This window comes from Canis lupus, chromosome 2, assembly GCF_003254725.2.
Source record: "Canis lupus dingo isolate Sandy chromosome 2, ASM325472v2, whole genome shotgun sequence".
In the NCBI taxonomy this organism is placed as follows: domain Eukaryota; kingdom Metazoa; phylum Chordata; class Mammalia; order Carnivora; family Canidae; genus Canis; species Canis lupus.
In genome coordinates, this window is record NC_064244.1 from 49,857,116 (window position 1) to 49,884,162 (window position 27,047).

General features: G+C 35.9%; 2 protein-coding genes, 1 long non-coding RNA gene and 1 pseudogene across 9 annotated transcripts in view; 1 reads left to right on the top strand and 3 right to left on the bottom strand.

Moving 5' to 3' along the window:
* The window catches only part of ADAMTS6 (ADAM metallopeptidase with thrombospondin type 1 motif 6), a 297,356-nt gene extending 286,459 nt beyond the window's left edge, over positions 1–10,897 (bottom strand). For 3 of the 4 annotated variants that reach the window (XR_007406729.1, XR_007406731.1, XM_025447107.3), the window contains exon 1: positions 5,789–6,771. The gene's annotated coding sequence lies outside the window, so the exon portion shown is untranslated. Of the gene's footprint in view, positions 1–5,788; positions 6,772–10,847 lie in introns of those variants that run through there. The other variant, XM_049103149.1, reaches the window with a different exon arrangement.
* LOC112659904 (uncharacterized) lies at positions 9,499–15,792 on the top strand. The gene is made up of 3 exons (XR_003136575.3): positions 9,499–10,015; positions 12,108–12,296; positions 15,526–15,792. It is a non-coding gene; the product is annotated as an uncharacterized LOC112659904 (long non-coding RNA).
* Positions 15,793–21,728: 5,936 nt separating this feature from the next.
* Positions 21,729–22,608, bottom strand: LOC112660310 (ribosome biogenesis protein NSA2 homolog; annotated as a pseudogene).
* Positions 22,609–24,279: 1,671 nt separating this feature from the next.
* The window catches only part of CENPK (centromere protein K), a 37,731-nt gene continuing 34,963 nt past the window's right edge, over positions 24,280–27,047 (bottom strand). For all 4 annotated transcript variants that reach the window (XM_049103326.1, XM_025448426.3, XM_025448425.2 and 1 more), the window contains exons 10-11: positions 25,770–25,823; positions 24,280–25,154 (exon numbers count right to left, since the gene is read on the bottom strand). In XM_049103326.1, the coding sequence (XP_048959283.1) occupies positions 24,996–25,154; positions 25,770–25,823 (213 nt within the window). In that variant the 3' untranslated portion in view covers positions 24,280–24,995. The remainder of the gene's footprint in view (positions 25,155–25,769; positions 25,824–27,047) is intronic.

The window sequence follows — 27,047 nt, forward strand, 5'->3', positions numbered from 1 at the left end:
TGAGTCAGAGAAGAATAAGTCAAGAAAAGCTAATTTAAAAAGTGGCAGTTGAGATAGGCCCTGGAAGATGAATACAATTTCACAAGTCAAATTGATGGGGGTAATCTTAGCAAATTAAATAAATAGATACTACAAAGTCTAAATGGCAAGAAAAAAAAAAGGAAAGTCATTTTAAGGGGTGCTAATTAACTGGTTAATTGTCTGCCTTTGGCTCAGATTGTGATCCCAGGGTCCCTGGTGCAAGCCCTGCATCAGGCTCTTTGTTCAGTGGGGAGTTTGCTTCTCTCTCTCACTCCTGCACTCTCAATAAATAAATAAATAAATACATACATAAATAAAATCTTTGGGCACCCTGGGTGGCTCAGCGGTCAGTGGTTTAGCACCGCCTTCAGCCCAGGGTGTGGTCCTGGAGACCAGGGATCCAGTCCCACGTCAGGCTCCCTGCATGGAGCCTGCTTCTCCCTCTGCCTGTGTCTGTGCCTCTCTCTCTCTCTATCTCAATCTCTCTCTCTCTGTGTCTCTCGTGATAAATAAAATCTTTTCTAAAAAAATCATTTTAGTAATAATAGTAAGTTTGAGTCCTATGGAGAAGACTCACGGGTCATATCTAGAAAGGTAGTTTACGGTGAGACCAAAAATGAAGAGAACTTTAAATATATGTTACTTCTTTTAGTATTCATAACAAAGTAGGTATCATTGCCCCTCTACAAGACCGCCTCTAACATGGCCCCAATGAGCCTCCTCCTAATAGCCACACCTTTGTGTAATCCCCTTCCCTTGAGTAACTGGAGAAATGTTACCAAAAAAAAAAAAAAAATGTTGAGAAAAATGTTACCTGGATGATTTGATTATAAAAGATTCTGGCTTTTATCTTACTAGTAGACTCTCTCCCTTGTTAGCTTTGATGAAGCAAGCTGTCATACGGAAGGGCTCACATGGCAAGCAACTGAGAGCAGCCTCCAGACAACCACTAGCAAGGAACTAAGGCCCTTAATGGCCTGTGAGAAACCGGTCCCTGCCCACTAATACATGAAGGAAGCAAATCCCTCTCCAGTTGAGCATTCTTTGGTGACCTGAGTCCTTGCCAGCATCTTGGTTGCAGCCTCATGAAAGATCCTGAAGCACAGGACAAAGCCAAGCCATGCCCAGTTTCCTGAATCACACAACTTTGATGTAATAAATGTGAGTTGTTTTAAGCCACTACGTCCATGATGATTTTTTTTTTTTGCAAGAATTGATAACAATACAGCTCCCAATTTATAGATAAGGAAGTTGAATTTCGTGGCCAGAGAGCTGGAAAATAGCCGAGCCAAGAGTCCAGAGGGCTACCTGGGTCTAAAGTCTAAATTCTTTCTACCATATCATACTTCCAATTTAAGGTACTCTAACTTAAATATTTAATAGCAGTCCCATATAACTACTGTCAAATAATACATCCATAATAAAGGGTATAAAATAATTAATGTGGGGTGCCTGGGTGGCTCAGTGGTTGAGCATCTGCCTTTGACTCAAGTCGTAATCCCCGGATCCGGAATCGAGTCCCACATAGGGCTCCCTTTAGGGAGCCTGCTTCTCCCTCTGCCTTTGTCTTTGCCTCTCTCTGTGTTTCTCAGGAATAAATAAGTAAAATATTTTTAAAAAATAAAATTAAAAAAATAATTAATGTGCATAGTTTAAGCAACTTTATATGGAGTAATTGTTTCATCTCAAAACTATTTCTGCAATGATTTAGGAAGAAGTTGCTTACTCAGGCAAAAATCTATAAAGAGATGAAGTCACACCATTAGTCAATAACAGTGAAAAGAATCCAGTTATCTTGATTCCTAGCCTACTTAGTCTCCACACTTACACAGTCTTCCCCATCCTCCCATGAGATATTAAGGTGAAACTGTCACTTCATAAACAAGATTCACTCTTCAGACACTTGACTGTTTTGCAATATAATGTCTGACATTAAATGGTCCTTCATATACCTTAATCCTCCTCTAAAGAAGAACAGATAATGAACACATTTGAGTTCATTTTCTATTAGTGGTGATAGATTTGCATGAAACCTTCATCCTTTTTTCCTATTTTCCTGGGCTCTCAAACTAATGACAAACTTAAAGGTGTCTGGGTTTAGGGAACAAGTATTTTCCCCTTAAGAAATTTCCTGCTTCAGTTTTGTAACCTCCACTCTTACAATTATTACCACTGTCCAGTAAACGCCCAAGTTAAGTAAGCCAGTAGCATTGAGAGAAAAAGTAATATGTAACTACTTGGCTAGAAGTAGACTAACATTTGATTTAAGGACTTGTAGTAAAAAGTGCATTGGTGCATAATAGAAAGAGCAGGAGCTTTAAAGTTAAACCAAAGCTACAGTCTTGTTTCCACCACTCGCTACAGTATCTGGCACATGGGCACTCAATAAATTTGAGTTTCTCTTTTCTCACACCCTTCCTCACTCCCTACTTTTTTCTCAATCCTCTGGTGCCAGAGAAGGAACTTAAATAGTAAGCAAATGAGTTGGCTCAGCTCAACTAAAACCAACAACAACTAATATATCAACCTCTCTTAGTTACCTATACAATAAAAGTAGTTTTTTGCTATTTACAATGGTTAATCTACTTTCAGACACCTGCTGGAGAGGTTAATCTGGATACTATAAACAAATGTGCATGAACACTGACTTTTTCAAATGTAGTTTCCATAATTCAAACTAACATTAAAATATTACATAATTGTCCATAAATCATAATGTATTAAGTCTTAACATTGCATAGGCGAAGTATTATTATGTTGTGGAAAGGACAAAGGCTTTGAGTTCTGGCTTGACTCCAAGTTACTTAACCTCTCTGGAGGTGTTTTCTCATCAATAAAACTAGAATAATAGTATCTACCTTACAAAGACTTGTCGAGAGATTAAATTAGATTACAGATCATGTAAAGTGTCAGCACACTTCACTTTAATGACTAAAGAAATATTGGCCCCTTCTCCTCTTTATCTTACTCATCACTTTTCAAAGGCCCTCCTTCAAAAATAGTTCCATGTTCCTCCTTCCCCCGCAAATGTGTAATAGTTAAATACAATGATAGGAATCAATCAGTAACATTGTATTGTCTTTTAGAGCAAATAATAAAGAATTTAGGTCATGATAACTGGGCTAACAAATATTCTAAATTTGAAAACTTCCATTTTACTTTGATTTCACATATGCTTTTTTTCCTAATACACATGTACCGGCCAGTAAAGTTAAGGGATCATTTACCTGCTTCCTTGGATCAAAGCTACCCTAGTCAAGTGGAAATAAGATCAGACAACTTGCTCCACAGTTACTGCCTCAGTAGTCTCCCTAGTTGAAGGGTACTTACTTTTCTTTTTCCTTTATCATCTTTACTTCCTACTCAAGTGATCTGGTTGTAGCCAAAGTAATAATTTCCTCTCATGAACTCTTATTAGAGAGCTAAAGAACATGTATAATATCCTACTCAACTTCTTTCATTCATCTTAACTCAGGTTGGTTATTTTAAGGCTGATGTGGTCTTCACAGAGGAAGAAACAATACTATGCTCTCTTCACATATTTAACTTTTATATGTGAAAATTAACTTCAAATTTCATTTGCCATTTACTCTCTCGACTAACATTTAGCAGCATCACCTACTATGTGCCAAGGACACACTATTAAGCTATAAGTACAAAGGTTTCCAGATCATTTATAAACTTTGTGAGATCAGTTTCCAAAGGTGTATTTAAACACACTCAAAACTTACCTATCAAGAAGAGCAAATAAGCCAAAAGCAAAAAATGTAAAAAACACCATTCTACAAAAATCAAGCCCCAAACTGCATATAGTCCCAAACCGTTTTTTTCCAGATGGCAACTATAATATAATATATAACTTCTTTTTTTTTTTTTTTTGGTATTATAACTTCTTTCCTGAGAAGCAGAAGCACCTTTTTTCTTCTGAAGCCATTACAAAATGTTGATAATCTCAACTGTCTTTGGGTAGAACCAAGAGAATTTTCCATCTCTTCTGCCATTTCTTCTTCCCTCAAGAAGGTGCTATTAACTTTCTTAAATATGTTAACTCTCTTTATTTTCTCATAAAAGTCACACACGGGGTAGGATTTGGCATAGAGGTCCATCCTAAACCACTAGTAGCTACTAGTGGTTGCTAAGGAAATGAAGAGGAAGTGGTAAGAGTAGACAAGAGTAGAAATTAATCTTACACATATTGGCCTAGACATGAAAAGTATTAAAATATTTCAGGTCTTGAGGTTAGAGGTTTTTCCCCTTGAGCATCACAAAAATATTAGTAACACAAGATAGATTTCATTTGCTGCCATTTGTGGCAGATGAATGAATTTGATTTATTTGAAATCAAGTTATTTGCCTCTATATGCTATTCTACAAAAATCAAAAACACCAATGATCACATTTAAGCACGAAATTAATATAAACCAGAACTGTAGTTACTACTTTGGTGAAACACAGGAAAACAATTATTTCCAAAATTAATTTTCCCAATTTCTTTCAACTACACCAGTTTATGTTACATTTCTTTCCCTGTCGTTAATTTAAAAAACTGTCATTCCTATATTTTGGGCTAATCAACAGAAGTTAAAAAAGGAAAGAAAGAAAAGAAAATTAGTCTAAGAAATTTGAATATAAAAGAATATGTTAAAAATCACACTTCAGTGTCTTTTTTAAAAGTTCCAAGCAATGGTTCAGTTTCCCCTTTCCTCCTCCATTCTGCAACCCCCCTACCCCCCCACCAATCCTACTTCACCCAGACAGAGGGTAACAGTCTGAGCTGCCCTGGTTGAGTTGATCCTAAAGTTAACATTCAGCAGCCCATTTCCAGACAGCAGCGCTAAATCTATTTGGATAAAACGCGTGTGACCCAGACAGTTGGCATTTGGCCCAAACGCGTTGCACCGGCAGCTCAAATAAAAACAAGAGTAAGAAACTCACTCTCTTGTTCCCTCTCAGTGCGCTTTTTCACTCTCTTTGCCTCTAGTACAACAAGGAAAGAAATTACCAAAGACAGGAATTGTAGTACACATTATCAGAAGGCAGCTTTCCAAAACCCCCTCCAGCACTCCAACTGCCCCCCCCTCTCAGTCCCTGAACTTTGATCCCATATACCATATATACAGACATACCCAGATATTTAAGGCTCCGGAGGGTTATGAGTCTAGCACGTCGTCCCAAGTGGCCAAAAGTAAATCAAAAACACACGCTTCCATCTCTTTGATTAGCCTATTAAAAGCTTAACATATCCTAGAGCATCGGGGCTATAGCTAGCACATTAATTCTGCCCTCTGAGCCCAGGCATAAAATATGCACTTGTCTGACTACTTCAGACACTGACATGAAACTATAAAATGCAGGTTTTTCTTTAAGAAAACTAGAAATCAGTTTAAAATACACATCGTTATTGCTTTCTCAATTACTATTTGGTGATTAGTTAAAAGACCACAATAATCATAATCAAGTCATATTTCACAAAACATGTCTATTCGTATCATATAAACATGTATTTTTTGCATCATAAAATACTTGCAAGACCCAGATTTCTCCAACCCCCGACTAGTCTGGAGTTAAAAAGATTTCTATCTGTAAAATGAGTTCAGTCAAGCTCACTCATTGCCATTAAAAACACACACACACACACGCACACGCACACACATACACACACAGAGAGAGAAAAAGTTTTCTACGCGTTATTCGGAAGACAAGCAAAGCACAAGTTTTAATTAAAAAAAAAAAACGGTTTCATTGAATATTGTTAAGTCTTCCTTACCGTTTTCATCTTCAAATTCTGATAAAAAGTAAGTTTCAAACAATAGAGATTGCACTGGACGACTCACGTACTCTCTCTCCTCTCTCTCTCTCTCTTTTTTTTTTTTTCTGCCCCCCTTTGCAAAGCCACAGCAGTCAGTTACTTATTCTGCAGCCAGAATAAAACCCTATAGTCTGGCTAAACCGGGCTTTAGAGAACGGACTTTCCGATTTGGCAATAAAAGAGATGCCATCAACACATCCAGGCTATCATCCTGAGATGCTGCCTTTGCAAACACCCTTTCTCTCTCTCTCTCTCTCTCTCTCTCTCTCTCTCTCTCTCAACACCCCCCTCCAAAAAAAAAAAAAAAGGAAAGGAAAAAAAGAAAGGAAGGAAGGGAAGGTGGGGGGGGGGGAAGAAGGCTTATTGGGGGTGGAAGTGGTGCCCTCTCTTCCTGGACAGCTTAGTGCCTTTGCTATGCAAATAACATGTGAAGAGCATCAAAAGGTATCAAGAGAAAAGAAGACAAGAGGAGCAGGAAGGGCAGCAAAGTTTTGTTGAAGTAGCCCTAGATCTCACTACCGGCCCCCAGCCAACTTGAATTGCAGCAGGAGAAAATTTTGGCAGCTTTTCCTCGGAGGCAGAGCACACTGACGTCAGTGTGCAGATGTGCCGGGCTGCGTCGGGTGCGCATGTGTCCTGGGTCGTCACGTGGAGGGGGAGGGGAGGGAGAGGTACAATCAGGGTAACCGACTCCCAGCCATTCAGAAGGGCTTAGACAATGTCAACTTTTCCACCCTGTGAATGAGAGAAACTCTGGCCCTTCTCAACTCCATCCCCTACCCCACTCCGCCTTTTTTCTTCTTCTTCCTCCTCCTCTTCCTCCTCCTCCTCCTCCTCCTCCTCCTCCTCCTCCTCCGCTTTTTAGAAATTCTAGCCTTGGTTTGTGATTAGTTGTTTCTTGGGGGGAAAAAAGAAAAAGGAAAAAAGAAAAAGGAAAAAAAAAAAAAAAAGGAAGGGGGAGGGAGAGGATGAATGACTTGAGATGAATTCGTGTCACTGTTAAGATGCCCCGGTGTCCTAAGGGTTTTTGTTTTTGAAGTCCACACAACAGAAATATTAAAAGTGGCACATGAAGTGTCTTTGGGGAAACTCAGAGCAAACTGAGGTCGGTGGCGGGTTGCAAGACTCAGTAGCTATATGTGCATAAAACAGCCTGTTTTTCACTGTACCTCAACAACGAAAATTGCCACCAACAGGGAGAGTAGACTAAAAGTAAACTAAGACCAGCACATTTTCCATCTGATTACCGACTTCAGGTTATGTGGGGCTTTAAAAGGAGGGGGGGGGGGGGGGGGGAAGGTGGGGGAGGCGGGAGCGGGGGAAGAGAGAAGCTTGCATTATTTCCAGATGAGGGTGAGACTGGATGGTGTGTTAAAATGCAACCGGGGAAAGCTGCAAGTGGAGTGTATTTTTTTTTAAGTCAGTACATTGAATGAAACCTCAATGACTGTCCAAATGAAAATAAATCCAAAGTCAGACATCCCCCCCCCCAAAAAAAAGGAGGGAAAAAAACACAACAGGAACCCTGCTGTGATCTCAAGATAAACAAAAACCTCAAAACTGGTTCTTCAGGCTTCCCCATCCCACCCCCCCCACCCCCCCCACCCCCCACCCCCCACACCTCCGGACACTCCAGCTGCCAGTCCATACTTTGAAGGATAAAACACCACTACAGCGTAGCACTTTCGCTTTCATTTGCTGGGAGAAAGCCACTGGCATTTAAAGTGTGGGGGAAATGCCCAAATATGTTTTCCATGTCCTAAGCAAGCAAACAAAGTCTGGCACACAAATCGGAAACAGGAAAAAAAAAAAAAAAGTGAAAATAGCCCAGGACAAATGTTGTCTTTCAACGGTGTAATCTGCTGCATCATTTATCTGTCTCTATGGTTGAGTGTAGGGAAGGGAGAGGTTTAAGAGTTTCCGAGGCTGGGCTGGGGGTGCAGGGGGCGGTGGTATTGACGCCTAGAAATTCCAGTCGGTAGTTAACGCCAAGTCAATTTCCGATGGCCAGAACCAGAAAGGGGAATTGGACCGGAGGGAAGGGGGTGGGGAGGAGGACCTTTCTTGAATACCGGCTCTTAAGTTTCAAGCTTCTGCTAACATTATTGCTCATTTGACTTTTTTTTCCCCCCTTCCTACACCGGAGGTAGTAGGTGTAATTCTTCTGGTGAATACATGAATAGTTGGCTAAAAGAAGGCATGAATCAGACTGAGAACGTCCAAAAATACAGTTATTTCCATTCTTTTTCTGACCGTTGAAGGGGAAAGCTTTTGTCCATAGTCCTCATCTTGACCTTAATCAGTAGTATTTGGCTCAACGCCATTTAAAATGTTAGAAATACGTCCTGGGGTTGGCATTGACAGTTTTAAGGAAGAAGGATTCATATGGAGAGAGATAGATGATTAGATGACTGAGAGATAGATGATAGATAAATAGATAAGATAGATGATAGATAGATAGATAGATAGATTTGCATTAAAATACATGGATGACCAATCTCCTAGCAATAATTGCAAACACAAAAAAATTAGTAAAAAAGTGGGCACAGAGCAAAGCTGTTTTTGTGTGGAAACCACCCTTTAAATAGTTGTGCATTAATTTAAAAAAAAAAAAAAACTGGTGTAAGATAGATACAGCCAGCACAGGAAAATAAAGTTAAGGTGTGAGTAGTATCATCTCTACAAGTTATCTCAAAAGTTTTCACTCTCAACTAAGACAAATTGCCCTAAGAAGTATCCACATTGTAGAGGAAAGGAGCTTATTCAATGAGAAGTGGACTGCAGCTAATTACTTATTCAAACAGTGCCATCCTGCGTCTAAAAAGAGTAATGAAAATTTCCAACAGATATCCTTTTCTCCTCCAAATGACTGAGTGTAGAAAAAAGTGGTATGAGTAAGGGAGAAACATTATTAGCATGAGAAATGAAGTGTGAATGTAGCTTTTTATGTGTATGCATGTGTGTGCATATTTAACTGCATTACAGAAAATTCAGATACATAAGTAGAGAAATAGTTATAATGAACCCCCAAATTATATATAATCCAGTTTTAACAAGTGTCAGTACATGACCAATTTTTTCCCATTATTTACTCCACCCCACTGGATTATCTTGAAACTAACCCCAGATAATATTTAATTGCATCCATTAAATATTTGCCTGTATTTGTAAACTATAAGGAAAAAAATAACCACTACTATACCGCTATTACTCTTAAAACATTAATAATTCCTTAATTTCGGCAAATAGCAGATGTCCTCAAATGCAAATAAAAGCCTGAAAAACTCTTTTTATTGGATTCAGGGTCCATATATATGTCTCTCTTTTTGACAATTCTTATTGCAGTAGAATATTCATATGGAAAAATACATACATATATAAATTGATGAAAAATGTTCAGTCTAACAAATTTTCATAAAGTGAACTTGTCTATACTAACCTATCATTTCTCCCTTATTTCTCCTTTATCTTGCAACATAAATGCCATATTAATATCTTGTAATCTTACTATAGATAGCACTTCCGTTAGTATGGAAATGTATTAATGAATACCCATGCATAATTCTTAATTGAATTATTTGAAATTTTTTTTTTATTTTATTATTTTTTAAAAGATTTTATTTATTTATTCATGAGAGAGAGAGAAAGAGAAAGGCAGAGACACAGGCGGAGGGAGAAGCAAGCTCCATGCAGGGAGCCCGACGTGGGACTCGATCCCGGGCCTCCAGGATCAGGCCCTGGGCTGAAGGCAGCGCTAAACCGCTGAGCCACCTGGGCTGCCCTTGAAACAAATTTAAATTAATCCCTGACTGAATTTAAGTTGCAGTAGAATTCTTTAAAAGTTTTATAATGACCAATCTTTACTATTTAAAAACTTTCCTCTCCAGCTTTCCATTTCTTTCTCTAAGAAATGAAGATCACAGGCAGAGTAGAGTTGATAGCAAATCCCCTACTTATACCTAAGAAAAAGCATTGCTAGCAGTTTTTAGAAGCCTTAATAAATCAAAGTACACAGAGCCCTTTCAGGAAATCAAAGATGGAATAAACGGAAAATTGGGAGAGGAAGGAATTTGGACGTATGTATGCACACATGTATGTATGTATTTCAGAGACTGAAAAAAAAAAAAAGAGGCAAAGGCATAAGAGTTTGAAAGTCCAAGAATAAGAACTGAGGAACTTCTAGAGGTAAGAATTGACTTCTAACTTGTCATTTTTAATGTGTTAGCATGTAAATTAGATTTAATTATTTTATTTTTATTTTTAAATTAAATTTTAGGCAGTTAACATACAGTGCAATATTGGTTTCTGGAGTAGAATCCAGTGATTCATCACTTACATACAACACCCAATGTTCATAATAAGAGCCCTACTTTATACCATTCACCCATCTAGCCCATCCCACATCCACTGCCCTCCATCAACCCTCAATTTGTTCTCTATAGTTAAGAGTCTCTTATAGCTTGTTTCCCTCTCGTTTTTCTTTTCCCCTTTGCCCCATGTTCATCTGTTTTCTTTCTTAAATTGCAAATGAGTGAGATCAATATGGTATTTGTCTTTCAATGACTGATTTATTTCATTTAGCATAATATATTATAGCTCTGTCCATGTCATTGCAAGTGGCAAGATTTCATTCTTTTTTTTAAGATTTCATTCTTTTTTATGACTAATATTCATATATATTCATATATATATGCCACTTCTTTATCCATTCATCCGTACATGGATATAGATTTAATTTTTTTAGTTAAAAACCAAGAGATTAAAAAAAAACAGTTCTTAAAATTAGACTGCTTGTATTTTCAGAAAAAAATGAGATGAATTCTGATTTCATGCTTGCTTGTAATTACTAAATTGGACTAAGTCTACAAATGTACAAATGTCAACATGAATAAATTATGTAACATTAAGTTGAAATACTGCAATAGAGTATGTTGTTCAAACTGAGATAGGATGTACATAATATGCTACAATTTATATATACTTAATAACACAGCAAATAATATTATCTCAAACTTACAAGAGCATTCACAGGAAGAACCTACAGTTTCTTGAAGATCATGGTTACCTGGGGTGAAAGAAAAGAACAGGATTAAGGAGGAGTACAAAGTAGTATCAACTAAATCCATAAATTTTTGAAAAACAAAACAACTGTAATTATCATAAAATCTTACTATCTGCTAATTCAAGGTATAGACTGTACATGAATATCTATTATTTTAATCTGTATTATGGGAATAAGTTACAGTTTTATAAAAAGAAAGAAAGATTACTTTTTTAAAAAAGATTTTATTTATTTATTTGAGAGAGAGAGAACACAAATAGTGGAGGGGGGTGGGCAGAGGGAGAGGGAGAAGCAGACTCTGAGCCTGACATGGAGCTTGATCCCAGGACTCTGAGATCATGATCTGAGAAGAAGGAGACGCTTAACTGACTAAGCCACCCATGTACTGCAAGAAAGGTTACGGTTATTTGTTATTACAATGAATCTGGCAATTTCAGAAACTTCACAGTGGCAAAACAGTTCTAACTACTTATCCCTTTACTTCTTTACTTTTATTCTTTAATTTTTTATTAGGGTATGAGATTAATAGCAGAAAGAAAAAAACATATTGAAAAGGATGAGTATAATCAAGGGTTAAAACCATTCTATACAAAGAATATCTAACAGTCAAAAAGGTCGAAAAGATGAAGTCAAAGCATATCGCTAAGATAAAGCAAAAATCCCAATATGCTAATAACAATTGTCTACTCTTTAGCATTAAGCAAAGAGCTAAGAAGTATAAAAATAGGGGGTTCCTTTTCTCAATAAATTCACAAATTGGAAAACAAGATTAAAGTGTGATAAGGGAAAATGCAGTAAGTTACATAATTTATCGATCTATATTGTCAGCGCTGTGTGTTCCAACTGAGAGAGAACCCCTAGTGAAGTTTAAATAAGGATTTTTCTGACATCCATGTTGCCAGTCTGGTGATCAATTTTGTGGTTCTTCCTTGAACTCCAGGCAACATTCAATCTAATTCACCACTCACTTTTGGAAATTTCTTTTCCCACAGTTTCTGTGACACTGTACTCTTCTAGTTTTCCTACTACCCCAATGGTCCTACCTCCTTCTCTGCTCAGTTACAAATGTTAAAATGCCCAGGATTCAGTCAGCCCTGATGCCCATTCTATTCTTTATCAACTGATTTTTCCTTTGATTAATGTATATTTTCCAATTACTTTAAAGACCATTTATTTGCCAATAACTTTTTTTAAAGATCTATTTATTTATTTTAGACGGAGAGAGCATGACGGAAGGATGGTTAGAGGAAGAGAAGCAGACTCCCTGCTGAGTGCAGAGCCCAACTCAGGGCTTAATCTCAGGACTCTGAGGTCATGACCTGAGCCAAAATCAACAATCAGATGCCAGCTGAGCCACCCAGGCGCCCCTATATGCCAATGACTCATATCTAAATGTCTACTTGGGTGAGTCTAACAGGCAGTATGAACTTCATGTAACATAAACAGAATTCAACGTTTGTCTGTCTTTTCTGTGTAGTAAATGAACTTCAATTCACCAAGTCTCTGGCCAGTATGGCTTTTTCAGTCCACTTTTCAGTTTTCTTAACATGTGCTCTACATTTAATGTGCAAAGTTCTACATATAATGTGCAGTTTTGGTGGGAGAAATATTGAGAAGTGTGTCTATTTCATCTTAGAAACCAGAATTCCTCTCTGCTATGATCTGAATGTTTGTGTCCCTCTCAAAATTCATATGTTGAAATCCTAATGCCCAATATCATGGTATTAGGAGGTAGAACATTTGGGAGACGGTTAGGTCAGGAGGATACAACCCTCATATATGGAATTAGTGTTCTTATAAAAGAGACCTTATAGAGATCGCTCAGCCTTTTCACCTTGTCAGGACATAGTGAAAAGACACTGGCTATGAAGCACAAAAAATACCCTCACCTGACCATGCTGGTACCCAGATATCAAATTTCCAGCCTCCAGAACTATGACTAAAAAAATTCTGTTGTTTATAAGTACCCAGTTTGTGGTATTTTTGTTAGAACAGCCCGAATGGACCAAGATTCTCTCTCCTTTATTGTTAAAATAGTCTAAAAATATTTACTCTCTATTGTGAAGTGACTCTTAAGTCTTTTTACCAATATAATTTTTAACTGGGATAAATGTCATCTATTCATTTGGGGATTACTCTCTATATATTTCAGATTTGAGTTCTTACCCCCATTCTATGGAATGCCTTCTAACTCTTTAAAGGAACGTATGCTTTTTGTAGACAGAAATTCCTAATTCTAATATAGCCCATTTTAACTTTTTTTTTCTCTTTTATGTTTAGGGCTCTTTGTAAATTTTCTTTATTACATACAACTGTCCTCAAGCAAAAACAATCCTTTGCCTTGTTGCCATTAGATAATAAGAATACATATCATGCTCCAGTCAAAACGAACTTTATACCCTAATAAGCCAACTGAGCTTACTTACAAAAGTTAAGAGGGAAATCCAACTCTGTCTTCAAAAAACCCTTAAGTATTTCCCATAAATTAATTTCCTACCAGAAGATTATTCCAAACTTCTGATGCCTAAAGGTACATCACAACTTATGTGCATATAGTATACAGTAATGGTGTGGGAAAATTGTTATTTTTTCCTACCAAGAACATACAAACTTGGAAACCTTGTAGGGATTTTTCTTTTAAACACAGGTTATATATCTTTATTTGAATAGTCAGATGTTCCAAAGTAGGTATCCTTGTAACATCTTCTCTAGAAACATTTTCTTCTTATATGTTTTCCTTTCATAATTAATGTTAAAATTTGTGTGCTTCTTTTATCTCCCATCCTTCTCCAAAGTTAGCTTCTCTTCTTGTTGAAGTATGTCCACTAGCAGTTCTTTTAGGGACAGTATACAGTAAAAAAGGCTTTTAGTTTTTATGTCAGAAAATTTGTTTTGTCCTCATTCTTGAATAAGTTTAGCTGGTTATGGAAGTCTAGGCTGATGGCTTTTTCCCCCCTCAGCAACAATATCTATTGTTAATAAAAAATAAGATTGTTTTAAAAAATTAAATAATTAAATAAATAAAATAAAGATTGTTATTCCTATCTTCATAACCTGTCTTTTCCTTTTACTATCTTTGAAAACTATTTCTCCTTGGTATCTTGCTGTTTCACTAAACGATTTCATGGTATGTGGTTTTACCTCTATTTATCTTGCACAGTACTCCATGAACATGTTTTTCTGAGCATTTATATCGTTCTACATACTGAAAAATTATCACCCATTATCGATTCAAATATTACTTAACATTCTCCACAAATTCTTTAAGAATTTCTATGTTGGTGGAATTCCTCAATTTGTCCTCTATACTTCTTATTTGTTCTTCATAATTTTGATCTTTTTTATCTTTCTGGATGAATTGTTCAAATTCTCTTTATTGATTTATTAAATCAATCTCTGACTTGATTCAGTTTATCTCCTTTGTAGAAATGTACTTAAATTATCATATTTAATCAGATATGGGACTTGTAATGAATTCCTTCTCATAAGCAAATGTTTTCATTTGTTCCTATTTTTGTGTTACAATTTCTAGCCCTTTTTAGATGAAATAATTTCTTCAAATAACCTCAAAATATACATTTAAAAGTCTTCATCAGGTAATCCATAAAATTAATTTCATTGAGAGTGAATGTTCCATTTGTTGGATGTTGCTACCAGCTAGGAAACCTTCAGTTTCAAGTAACATAAAAAATCTGTCTCAATTTACTTAAACTAGGAGGAGAATTTATTATCTTATATATCATGTTCCCTAGCAAAGCACCTCTAGGGTCAACTAATTCACTGGCTCAATAACATTATCAGAATTTGTTCTTTCTCTTTTGTGACTCTGCCATACTAAATATGCCAGATTTGTCCATGGCAGCTCTCCTTATGGTTACAAAATGGCTAAACAGTTCCAGATGTTCCATACAGACCCAGTAACATCTACCAGAAGAGAAGAAGTCATCTCCTCCTGTATATTTTTTTAATCAGAAAAAAGAAATCTATCCCAAAAGTTTCTCAGAAGACATATATATTAAGTCAATATTGCACCAAATGTATTCCCAAATAAATCACTAAGAAGGGGATTAAGACAACCATGTTCGGTTTAGCTAAATACATGGCTGTGTAGACAAGAGTGGATTACTCAAATAAAATTTAGCTCCCTTAGAAAGTAGGAAGAACAGCGGCAAAAAACAAAATATGCTGCCTTGGCTATCTTTGTGTTAAATTCCTTCACTGGTTTAACATTTGCTTTTCACGGTCATTTTACCAGGAAATCTTGTATGTTTATGGTTTGCCATTTTTATTCATTTCCTCCCCTTCCATTTGACCCCTTTTACCTGGTGTTTCAAAATTGCCTTAGCCTCTCCCAGCCCCAAGTCCACAACCAGTTATTATGGTGTTTAAACATTCCGTGATAAAATTATTACTATATAATAAAATAATCCAAAAGTTAATGGCTTAAAACAATAAACATTTATTTTCTCACCATTTCAGTGTTTCAGAAATTCAGAAACAATTTAGCTGAATAATTCTCCCTCAGGATCTCTCATGAAGTGGCAGTCAAGGTTATGGCCAAGGGTTAGTTCAGATAACTGAAGGCTGAAAGTGGTTCACTTACACAGCTAACAGAGTCGTGCTTTGTTGGCAGGAGACCTTCGTTTCTGCTCCTGTGAGCCTCAACACAAACTGAGCATTCTCTTATCATGGAGTCAAGCTCCTTCCAGAGTTTAGCAATCCAAATGAATTCAAAATAGAAGATGCAGGAACGCCTGGATGGCACAGTCAGTAAGTGTCTGACTCTTGGTTTCAGGTCATAATCTCAGAGATCTCGTGAGATTGAGCCAGAATCGGGCTCTGTGCTCAACATGAAATCTGCTTGGGAGTCTCTCTCCCTTTGCCCCTCCTGCTTGCATACTATCTCTCTCACAAGTTATAAATAAATCTTTAAAATAAAAGAGGTATACTGTCTCTTTGTCATATTCTATTGGTCACTAACACTGACACATGTGGAGGTGAATACCAGCAGAGGAGGATCACTGATCTTGGAGACTAGCTATTACAGTCATCCAAGCAACAATGGGTATTTAACATATCCCCATTTACTTCCTGGTCTAAAAGCTCTATCTTTGCCTCTTTCACCTTGCTGGGTTCATAGCTTGTTATAAGCCTCAGTGATTTTGTTTTAGATCTCCTTTCACAAAATTTTGGCTGTGAAGAAACTCACAAGCCCTCAGCTTCAGAGACCTTGATTCTAGTCCTCCTTCTCATATAGAGAAATTTTAATATTCATTTCCAAGGAAAGAACCAAATTCTCATACGAAGTGCTTCTAAACCCAGAGGAAAATACGACTATGGCATCATTTCCACTCACAACTCCTTTTCTTCTAATTTCTGATCCACTAATGTTTATTGTTAAGTCTTTCTACATATTTTTCCTTGTTTTCTCTTTTAAATGTTATCAAATGCCACATGTTAAAAGAAAGAGTATGCTAATGTAGGAACTCTTATCACTTTTAAGTTTTATTATTTTTTTTAGCTTTTTAATGTTAAATTTGCAGGAGTAGTAGAGTTCCCATATATCTCTCACCTGGCTTCCCTAATGTTAACAACTTATATAACTATATTAAAATTATTGAGCCCAGTAAACTATCAATGGTACAATACTATTAACTAAATTGTAGACCCTACTCAAATTTCACCAGCCTACCATTGCTGTTTTCCCTATCCAAGAGCCTGCCTAGGACTTGTAAATCATAGATCTGATAAAGGATTTATTTCCAGAATACACAAAAACTCTCAAAATGCAGTAAGAGGACAGACAACTCAATTTCAAAATGGACCAAAAACTCCTATATGCTATATAGACATTTTTGATCCCTTTATGCTTAGCCTTTTTTTAAAAAAAAAAAAAGATTTTATTTATCTATTTATTTAAGACATAGAGAGCACAAGCAGGGGGAGGGGCAGAGGGAGAGAAGCAAGGAGCCCAATGCTCAATCTTAGGACCATGAGATCATGACCTGAGCCAAAGGCAGACGCTTAATTGACAGAGCCACCCAAATGCCCCAGTGCTTAGCCTTTCTGAATTATTTTATGTATGTCTCCTATATACTACAGTTAAATTTTGCTTTTTAAGGAGATTCTGATTGTCATGATAAATATGTTTGCTCTCTTATCTGTATTAGAAGGGGCAGTCCTTAGGACATGATCGGTTCCCTGCACGCTCTTGCTGACTGCAAAACTACAGGGTTACTCATCGTTTGATATTGAACACTTTCTGGAACTGGTCACATGGAAACTAAGTATGTTGAGGCAACTCACAACGTGGCTGAGTAATATTCTGTCATATGAATGTACTGCATTTTGTTTATACATTTGTTTTTTGAAGAACATCTGGATTGCTTCCAATTTTTGGCATTATGAAAAAGTGCTTTGCTATAACATTTCTGTGAAAGTTTTTGTGTAGACAACTCATTGGGGTAAATATTGCATAATTGGTTGGTAGTATAGTAAATTCGTAAGAAATGCCAAACTGTTTTCCAATTGGTTGTATAATTTTGCATTTCCACCAGCACTGAATGAGAGTTCCTCTTGTTCCACATCTTCACCAGCATTTGGGGTTGTCAGTGTTTCAGATTTGGGCCATTCTAGTAAATTTGTAGTGGTATCTTATTGCTGTCTAATTTACGTTTTCCTCATGACATATGTGGAGATCTTTTCATCTGATTTACTATCTCTAGATCTTCTATTGTGAGGTAACTGTTTTGACCTTTTGTCCTCTTTTTAATTGAGGTATCTGTTGTCTATTGTTGAGTTTTAAGAGTTGTTTGTGTATTTTCTGTTATCTTTAACAGATTATGTATGTTGCAAATATTTTCTCTCAGTCTGTGGCTTATCTTTTCATTCTAACAGTGTCTTCAACAAAGCAGAAATTTTGAGTTTTAATAAAAATCAATTTATTAGTTTTTTCTTTCATGGATTACAATTTTGGTATTGTATCTTAAAAGTCATCACAAGGGGCACCTGGGTGGTACAGTTGGGTAAGTTTCACTCTTGGTTTCAGCTTGGGTCCAAATCTCAGGGTGGTGAGATACAGCCATGTGTTAGGCTCCTCACTCAGCAGAGTCTGCTTATGTTTCCCTCTCCTTCTCTCTCTGCCCCTCCCCACAGCCACACACTCTCTAAAAATAAAAAAAGGCATCACAAAACCCAAGTTCAGACTAGATTATCTTTTATGTTCTAGAAGTTTTATAGCTGTGCATTTTACATTTAATTTTTGTTAAAGGTATGTCAGGGTCCATGTTCTCACACGATTTGTTGAAAAAGACTCAGCTTTACCAGATTATCTTTATTCCTTTGTCAAACAAAGACCAGCTGACCCTATCCATGCCGGTCTTATTCCTGAGCTCTTCATTCTGTTACATTGACTTGTCTGCCTTTCACCAACATCATAGTGTCTTGGTTACTGGAGCTTTACAATAAATTTTAAAGTTGGTATCAGTCATCCCAACTTTGTTCTTCAATATTTTGGTAGCTAAGCTGATCATTTGCCTTTCTGTATAAACTTTAGAATCAGTTTCTATTCCTAGCTTGCTTAGTTTTTATCATGAATGGGAGTTGGAAAATGGCTTTTTTGTAATCTATTGGTATGATCATATGGTTTTTCCGCTTTAGTCTAATGATGTCATGAATTAATGTAATTAATTATGTAATGTAATGTGATTATGTAATGTAATTAATGAATGTAATCACAATTAAATTATGTGATGTAATTATGTAATGTAATTAATGTAATTGATGAATGAATTACATTAATTCATGACATCTGAATGTTGAAGCAGTCTTACATACCTAGAAAAAATGCTACTTGGCAGTGGTGGATAGATCTTTGTTCTACAATGTTGAATTTGATTGTTTCATATTTCACCTATGTTCATGACACGTATCTGTCTGTAGCTTTCCTTTCTTGTAATGTCTCTGTCTGGTTTTGGTGTTACAGTAATGCTGGCCTCACAGAATGAGTTAGGAACTATTCCCTCCGCTTCAATTTTTTGGGATGGATTATACAGAACTGACATCATTTCCTTTTTGTATGTTTGGTAGAATTCACCAATGAAACCATCCAGGTCTTATACTTTCTATTTTGAAAGTTTATTATTGATTCCATTTCCTTAACAAATATAACCTTATGCAGTTTAGCTAGTTCTCCTTGTGTGAATTTTGGTAGATTACATTTTCACAGAATTGGTCCATTTCATCTAAGCTATAAAATTTGTGGGTAAGAGGTTGTTCATAATATACCTTTACTTATTTTTTTTAAAAGATTTTATTTATTTATTATGAAAGACAGAGAGAGAGAGAGGCACAGACACAGGCAGAAGCAGGCTCCATGAAGGGAACCCAATGTGGGAATCAATCCCGGGTCTCCAGGATCACACCCTGGGCCAAAGGCGGTGCTAAACCACTGAGCCAGCCGGGCTGCCCTATTTATTTATCTTATTAATATTCCTGGGATGGGTACTGATGGCTTTCTTTTTTTTTTTTAAGATTTTACTTATTCATGAGAGACACAGAGAGAAGCACACATAGGCAGAAGGAGAAGCAAACTCCCTTTGGGGAGCCTGATGTGGGACTCCATCCCAGGACCCCAGGGTCACGACCTGAGCCAAAGGCAGACACTCAAACTCTAAGCCACCCAGGTGTCCCTCTTTTCATTTCTGATACTCATCTCTCCTCCTTTCTTGGTTAGCTTGGCTAGAGATTTATCAGTTTTATTGATATTTTCAAATAGCCAGCTTTTGGTTTCATTGATTTTCTGTATTGATTTCTTGTTCTCATTTCCCTTTACTTCTATTCTGATTTTTATCATTTTTTTTCTTCTTTGGATTTATTTACTTATTAAGTTATCTGTATACCCAACATGGAGCTCCAACTCACAACCTCGAGATCACGAATCCCATTCTTTACACAAGTGAGCCAGCCAGGCACACCTAATTTGGACTTAATTTGCTGTTCCTTTTCTAGTTTCCTAAGGTGAACTCTTCAGATTATTGATTTTAGATCTTTCATCTTTTCTAATATATTTAATGCTATAAATTTCTTTAAACTCTGCTTTTGTTGCATCTCACAAATTTTGAGGAGTTATATTTTCAATTAGTACAAAATATTTAAGCGTTTCTCTTGAGATATCTTCAATGCATGTGTTTACATGTTGTTTAATCTCTAAATATTTTGGGATTTTTCCATGTATTTTCCTATTTTTGACTTAAATTTCATTGTAGTTTGAAAGCATAATTTGTAGTCTAATTTTAAAATTTTATTGGTAACCCAGAACATGGTCTTAGTAAATGTTCCACCTGAACATGAAAAGAATGCGTGTTTTGCTATAGCAGGATTAGAATTCTATAAATGTCATAGATCCAGTTGATTGATGATGCTGTTCAGTTAAACTATATCCTTGCTGGTTTTCTACCTGCTGGATCTCTCAATTATTGATAAAAGAATGTTGAAGTCTACAACAGTAACTGTGAATTCATCTATTTCTTCTTGCATTTCTATCAGTTTTTGCCTTATGTACTGTGACAAAGTTAAGTGCATACATATTAAAGATTATTGCGTCTTTTTGGAGATTTGGCAGCTTTTATCAATATGTGATATTCCTTGTAATCCCTGGGCATTTTCCTTGCTCTGAAGTCTGCTTTGTGTAAAATTAAGATAGCTAACTCAAGGTATCTTTTGATTAATGTTAACATGATATATCTTTCTCTGTCCCTTTACTTTTGATCTGAGTCTATATTTCAGATAGGTTTCTTGCAGAAAACACATAGTCTGAGTCTTTTTTTCTTTTTTTAACCACTTTGACAGTCTTGCCTGGATTGGTGTATTTAGTCCATTCACATTTAAAATAATTTTTAAATGATTATTATCTGGATTAATATCTACCATATTTGTTACTATATTCTATTCATTGCCTTTGTTCTCTGTCTTCCATTTTTGTCTTCTCTAGTTTTTCTTTTATTTTTTTTAAGATTTATTTATTTATTCATGAGAGACACAGAGAGAGGCAGAGGGATAATCAGTCTCCATGCAGGGAGCCTGATGTGGGATTTGATCCCAGCACTCCAGGATCATCCCCTGGGCTGAAGGTGGTGCTAAACCACTGAGCCACCTGTCTGCCCTCAACCTCACTTTCAAATAAAAGATGTTTTACAGAATTGAAAAATAGAATTCTTGGTAAAAGCAACAAGGAGCAAACTAATGAAATCACTAACTCAAAGATATATGCAACCTCATGTTCACTGCAGCATTATTGACAATAGCCCAGATATGGAATCAATGTAAGTGTCCATCAATGGATGAATGGATAAAGGTGGTATATAAATACAATGGAATATTATTCATCTATAAAAATGAATGGAATTTGCCCTTTGTGACAAGGATGGACCTTGAGGGCATTACGTTAAGTGAAAAAGTCAGAGAAAAAGTCATAGGTCATATGATGTGACCTACATGTGTAACCCAAAAGCAACAAGAAAACAAGCTCATAGACACAAAGCAACAGATTGGTGGTTACCAGAGGCAGGGAGGGGGTGGAGAGTGGGCAAAATGAGTAAAGAGAGGGTCAAAAGGTACAAACTTACAGTCATAAAATAAAGAATTCCTGGGGATATAATGTACAGCATGGTGACTAGAGTTAATACTGTATTGCATATCTGAAATTTGCAAAGAGAATAGATTTAAAAGTTCTCATCACAAGTAATAAAAAAAAATTTTTTTAAAGACCACTTATTTTAATAAATGTCTATTTCAACTTTTTTTACAGTAGAATAAATGTCTTGATGACTGTAGATACGTAAGGCTGTTTGGTAGCATCCAGATCCACCACAACAATGGTGGTCTTCCTGACGGGTGTGTAGTCTTCAGGAATTATAAGGGATTACTTGTTTGAAACTGCTGTTAAACCAGCAGGACTGCATTTATGCATCCATCATTTTCAGGATTGTTGATAACCTGGGCATATTTTCCCAAATAACTTTGCCTCCTTGTGTCACAAGGCCCAACTCACTCATATTCACTTCAATGACAGTACGTTTGGTAATAACACCCAAAGTTGTATATAGTGGAGATGAGGGATTATTTTTTACACTGAGTATTGGCAGGCAAAAAGTGGCTTTCAATTCAGGATGTGTTACATGGGCCTTTTTGAAACGTAAGCCCATTGGTCTAATGAATCTTTGGTATTTAGGTGGTTTTCTAGTAAAGCCGTCTCCAAAAAAGCAGACTTTAGTGACCATCCTCTTCCATGCTTTTTTCTCTTTCCTGTTCGAATGACTTTTAATACTTCTGTTTCTCCCTAGGAACGAACTTTGGGTAAAGGAACTTTCCACTTTCCCACTTTCTCTTTTCGCTTTTGTTTAATCATATTGGAAAGTACTTTAGCTTGGGACTGCCCCTCCCTGTCCAGTAGATATGCAGGTACTGCTCCCTGTGGAGTCTTTTCATCATTCTTTTGTTTGGTGTTTCTCTTTTCATGCATCTTGATAGTCTTTTTCATTTGTATTTTTTCAGCATGGCGCTGCTTATGGTAGAGCTTAGCTTTCAGACCAATCATTTTTGCTTTTTCTGAACGTTCATGAGCCTCTCGACCTTCTTTCTTTCTCTTTTTCTCATGGTAATCCAAACGATAGCCATAGCACTTCCAGTGTAACTAAATATATTTATTTTGTGGCATGGTGACAGCCGCTGGGCACCAAGAGGCTCTCTAGCTTCGGGCTCCCGGCCCGCGAGCTCGCTCCGTGCCAGCCACGACCAGTAATAAAAGTTTTTAACTATGGTGAAAGATGTGTGGTGATCATTTCACAATATATATAAACATCAAATCAATATGTTATACACCTGAAATAATAAAATGTTCTATGTCGGTTACACCTCAATTTAAAAAATCATAGTGAGGGATGCCCGGGTGGCTCAGTGGTTAAGGGTCTGCCTTTGGCTCAGAGCATTATCCCAGGGACCTGGGATGCAGTCTCGCACCAGGCTCCCTGCATGGAGCCTGCTCCTCCCTCTGCCTATGTCTCTGCCTCTCTCTGACTCTCATGAATAAATGAAATCTTAAAAAAAAAAAGTCAGTAAAATAAAAACAATCCTAAATCTTAACAGATTTCAATGGCTATCTTAAAGCAGTGAAAAGTGAAAATACATAAAGTTCCTCAGAAGTTGAAACATTTGCTCCAACATTCTTAAAACCACAGAAAGCTTACAAAAGCTGTAAGCTTAGGTGGAGTAAAAATCAAGACTAATTCTAGTATACCTTACTTTGTTCATAACTGAGATCAAAAGTGGGCAAATTGGGATGCCTGGGTGGCTCAGTGGTTGCGCATACCTGCCTTTGGCCCAGGAGATGATCCTGGAGACCTGGGATCAAGTCCCAAATCGGGGTCCCTACATGGAGCCTGCTTCTCTCTCTGCCTCTCTCTGTGTTTGCCATGAATAAATAAATAAAATCTTAAAAAAAAAAAAAAAGTAGGCAAATAATCTTGCTATGTGAGAAGCCTGGAAGAAGTAGGATGTAATAATCATCAAAGTTTTCTTTAATGCCTTATACAAGATATCAAAAGATCCTAACCAGTAAAATGTGAAATGAAGATTTGTCCAGTTAAGCAAGATGTCTACTACTGAATGTATTTCTGTAATTTGCAATACAAAGAAGTTCATGGACAACAACACTACCTACTTTGTAAAATAACTCTCAGGGTTATACTGAATGAACCATTTCTCCCATCTCCAGTAACTTCAAGAACTTAAAACATGCTCATTGCTGTGACTCCCAACTGGAGTATTCTAAGCAAGGTACTTTATATGTCATCTTTCCATAAAAGAACTTACATTCTCTGAAATGTAATAGTGTTTGTATTTTATCTAAAAGGGACAGGATATACTTGGAATAGTATTTGTTTACTTTAAGAAAGTTGAAGTATTTAAGGTATGCAAGAAATACGGATAAACATTAGAAAGCATTTTCAAATATAAAAGTACACACCAAATCCTCTTAGAAAACTAATGATACAGGGATGCCTGGGTGGCTCAGCAGTTGAGCATCTGCCTTTGGCTCAGGGCATGATCCTGGGGTCAGGGATTAAGTCCCTCATCAGGCTCCTTGTGGGGAGCCTGCTTCTCCCTCTGCCTCTGTCTCTGCCTCTCTCTCTCTCTGTGTCTCTCATGAATAAATAAAATCTTAAAAAAAAAAAAAAAAGAAAAGAAAAGAAAACTAATGATACTAAAAGGAATTGGTATTCTTTAGTTTGGCTTGTATGTAACCTTGAATGAGTCTTATAATACCCTCATTTTTCTGCCTATGAAAAAATCTATTTATTAAAATATCACACCACATCACCAAAAAAGCTAGAGATTTTTAGATAAGAGAATTTTATTTAGAGAATTAACAAAATGTTATGAACAGAATTTTGTTAGCAATAATTAACAGAACCAAGAACAGTTCAATATATATCATTTATATAATACATACTAAAATATAGTTTTCATGCTACCTTTATCCATTAGTTTTGTTTCAACTTTTTTAAAAATCTAGAAATAAGGCATATACATGGAACAGATTTACTACATACATTCAAATTATGATTCTTTCTATGCCAAAAACTGCCAATTTAAAAACCACCTGCAAATTAAATGGCCTTTCCAATATAATTCCTAAATTTAAAGATATAAGCACCAAACACAACTCAAAATGCATAAAATAAACTCACAAATTTCAAAAGGAAAAAAATTATATTAGCAATATCATAAATTAACAAAGAACTTTCCAAAGAATACTGCAAAAGGTAAATCAAATTTTACAATGATTAAGTCTAGAATATTTTTTTACTTGCATTCTTTTCCATCCAGTTGAAAACACCAGAGAGCACTGACTGAATTGAAAGGGCCATTTATAAACGAATAGTAGATGACATGTGTCATTTTATGGATAAAAGGAAGAGGGACTATGTACTTTGATTTGCAAATAATGTTCTTTATCCAAGTAAATCCTCAGTGTTTCCATTATTCTCGAATGACAAGATTCATTAAGTACCATGTGGAAAAAAAAAAAAAAAGACCATCCTTTTACTGATGAAAGGCTTCTAATCTTATTTGTGTTGGATCTTCTGGATGTCTCAAGGCAATTCCATTACGAAGGAGCAGCTCAATATAAGGTGGCCAAAATGAATCTCTAATTTTGATATATGGATCATGTGGAACATCAAATAATCTATTTATAAGAATCTAGGAAAAAATATCATTCAAAATATACCATACTTAGTAAAAAAAAAAATACATCTATAATAAAACATTAAAAATTTGTTTGCCAAAGAATGTCTATCTCTTTTCTCTTTGAATAACTGCTTAATCATAATTTCTATGTATTAATTTAAATAACTGATTTTCTCCATTTAAAAAAACTACAGATATTAATAAATGGAAACCTCTTTAAAACTGGGTACAAGTTTCTGCAACTTTGTGGAATCCTTAAACTCACATATGTAGTTCAGATAGAATAGAGATGGCAACTAAAGATTCCATCCATGTAAAAGTACAGGGTTTCAACTGTGTAAATATTAAATAACACCAGAAACATTTTTTTAAAATAATAATCTTGGGAATATGATTAAGTGCTAGTCTCCAAATTTATGTTCTTTTAACAAATGACAATACTCTTTCTAGTAAGGTATAGAAAACAGACACTAGTCTTATACTAAAGACAAACTAATATAAATATATTTAATAAAAGTTGATATATTTAAGAACTAATGCAATTATTTTGTTTTGAGCCTGTGTATAATTGTTTAGAAATCACTAATTAAAAGAAATCTTGAAGACAAAACTACACAAAACACTTACCTCTAATATTTCATGCAGTGTTATCAGCTGTGCAGTTGATTCTTTAACGTTTTTCTTTGACAAAAATGTGAATAAAAAAGAATTAATCTTTCAATTCTGCCAATGGCAGATTAGACTATATTTATAACAAAATTTTCAAAAGTTAGCATTTCTTACTGCAATGGTACAAGGTATACCAAAACAAAATATTTATAATTAGGTGATTTTAAAAGCATTCTAAAAGTAAACAATCTGCTTGTACTAAACAGGTTCATAAAAACAAAGTTCAAACAACCCCTAAGTAATATCTTGTGCAATTACAAGAAGATATAATTCAGATTATCTAAAAATTCATAATGGGTAAATTATACATATTATATATATACTTATGTAACTGAAAGTCTATTGTTTGAACTCTCTAATCAAAATATTTCAAACAAATGGCATTCCCAACTGTATTTATATAGCTTTAGGATAGGAAATTTACTTCCCAAGGAGCCTTGTTCAGCTTTCTAAAGTTCTTGACAGTTCCTAATGTTAACTCAACTCACTGCTTCTTTTTCCCTTGGAATGTCAGAGAATAAATCCTATTCCAATTCGATCCAAGAATTCCTCAAATATTTGAAGAGAGGTATTAGGAGCCCCAAGTCTTCACCATACTCATCACCATATTAATTAGTTCCTTATTTTTCACAAGCCATAGCCTTGCAGCCCCTCAATATCATGGTTGCTGTCTAGATGTGCTTTAATTTATCTTGTTTTTTCTTTTTCAATCCAGTCTCCACATGATACATGTGTGACTTAAATAACAAAGATGAAAAGGAAGATTCACACTTCCATACTTATAGATGCTGGAATTTTATTCAAGTTTATTCATCAGCTTTTGGACATCTATTTTGCCCTGCTCACCTCCCTCGGAGCATACTATCATCTAAAATGCCTAAACCTCCTTCTTGCATCTAGCTAAGATAGGTCTCCTTCATTCTTTAATGTTTTAAACTCAAGAAAGGTATTCTATGTGCCTCCACTAAACATTATCCTTACTTTATTTGGGCTAGTTCTACCCAACTGAAAAATATAGTCCTAATTCTGTCATCCAATATATTTACTATCTAGCTCTCTTAGTTTCTTATCATTTGCAAGTTTTCATGACTATGCCTGGTACCATTTATCTAAACTCCTATTAAAAATATTCCATAGACCATCTCTTCGTGCCCATAGGTCCTGTCCCTATGCTTTAATAAAAACACTTTTTGCACCAAACCAAACCAAACAAAAAAACCACCAATCAAAGGGACA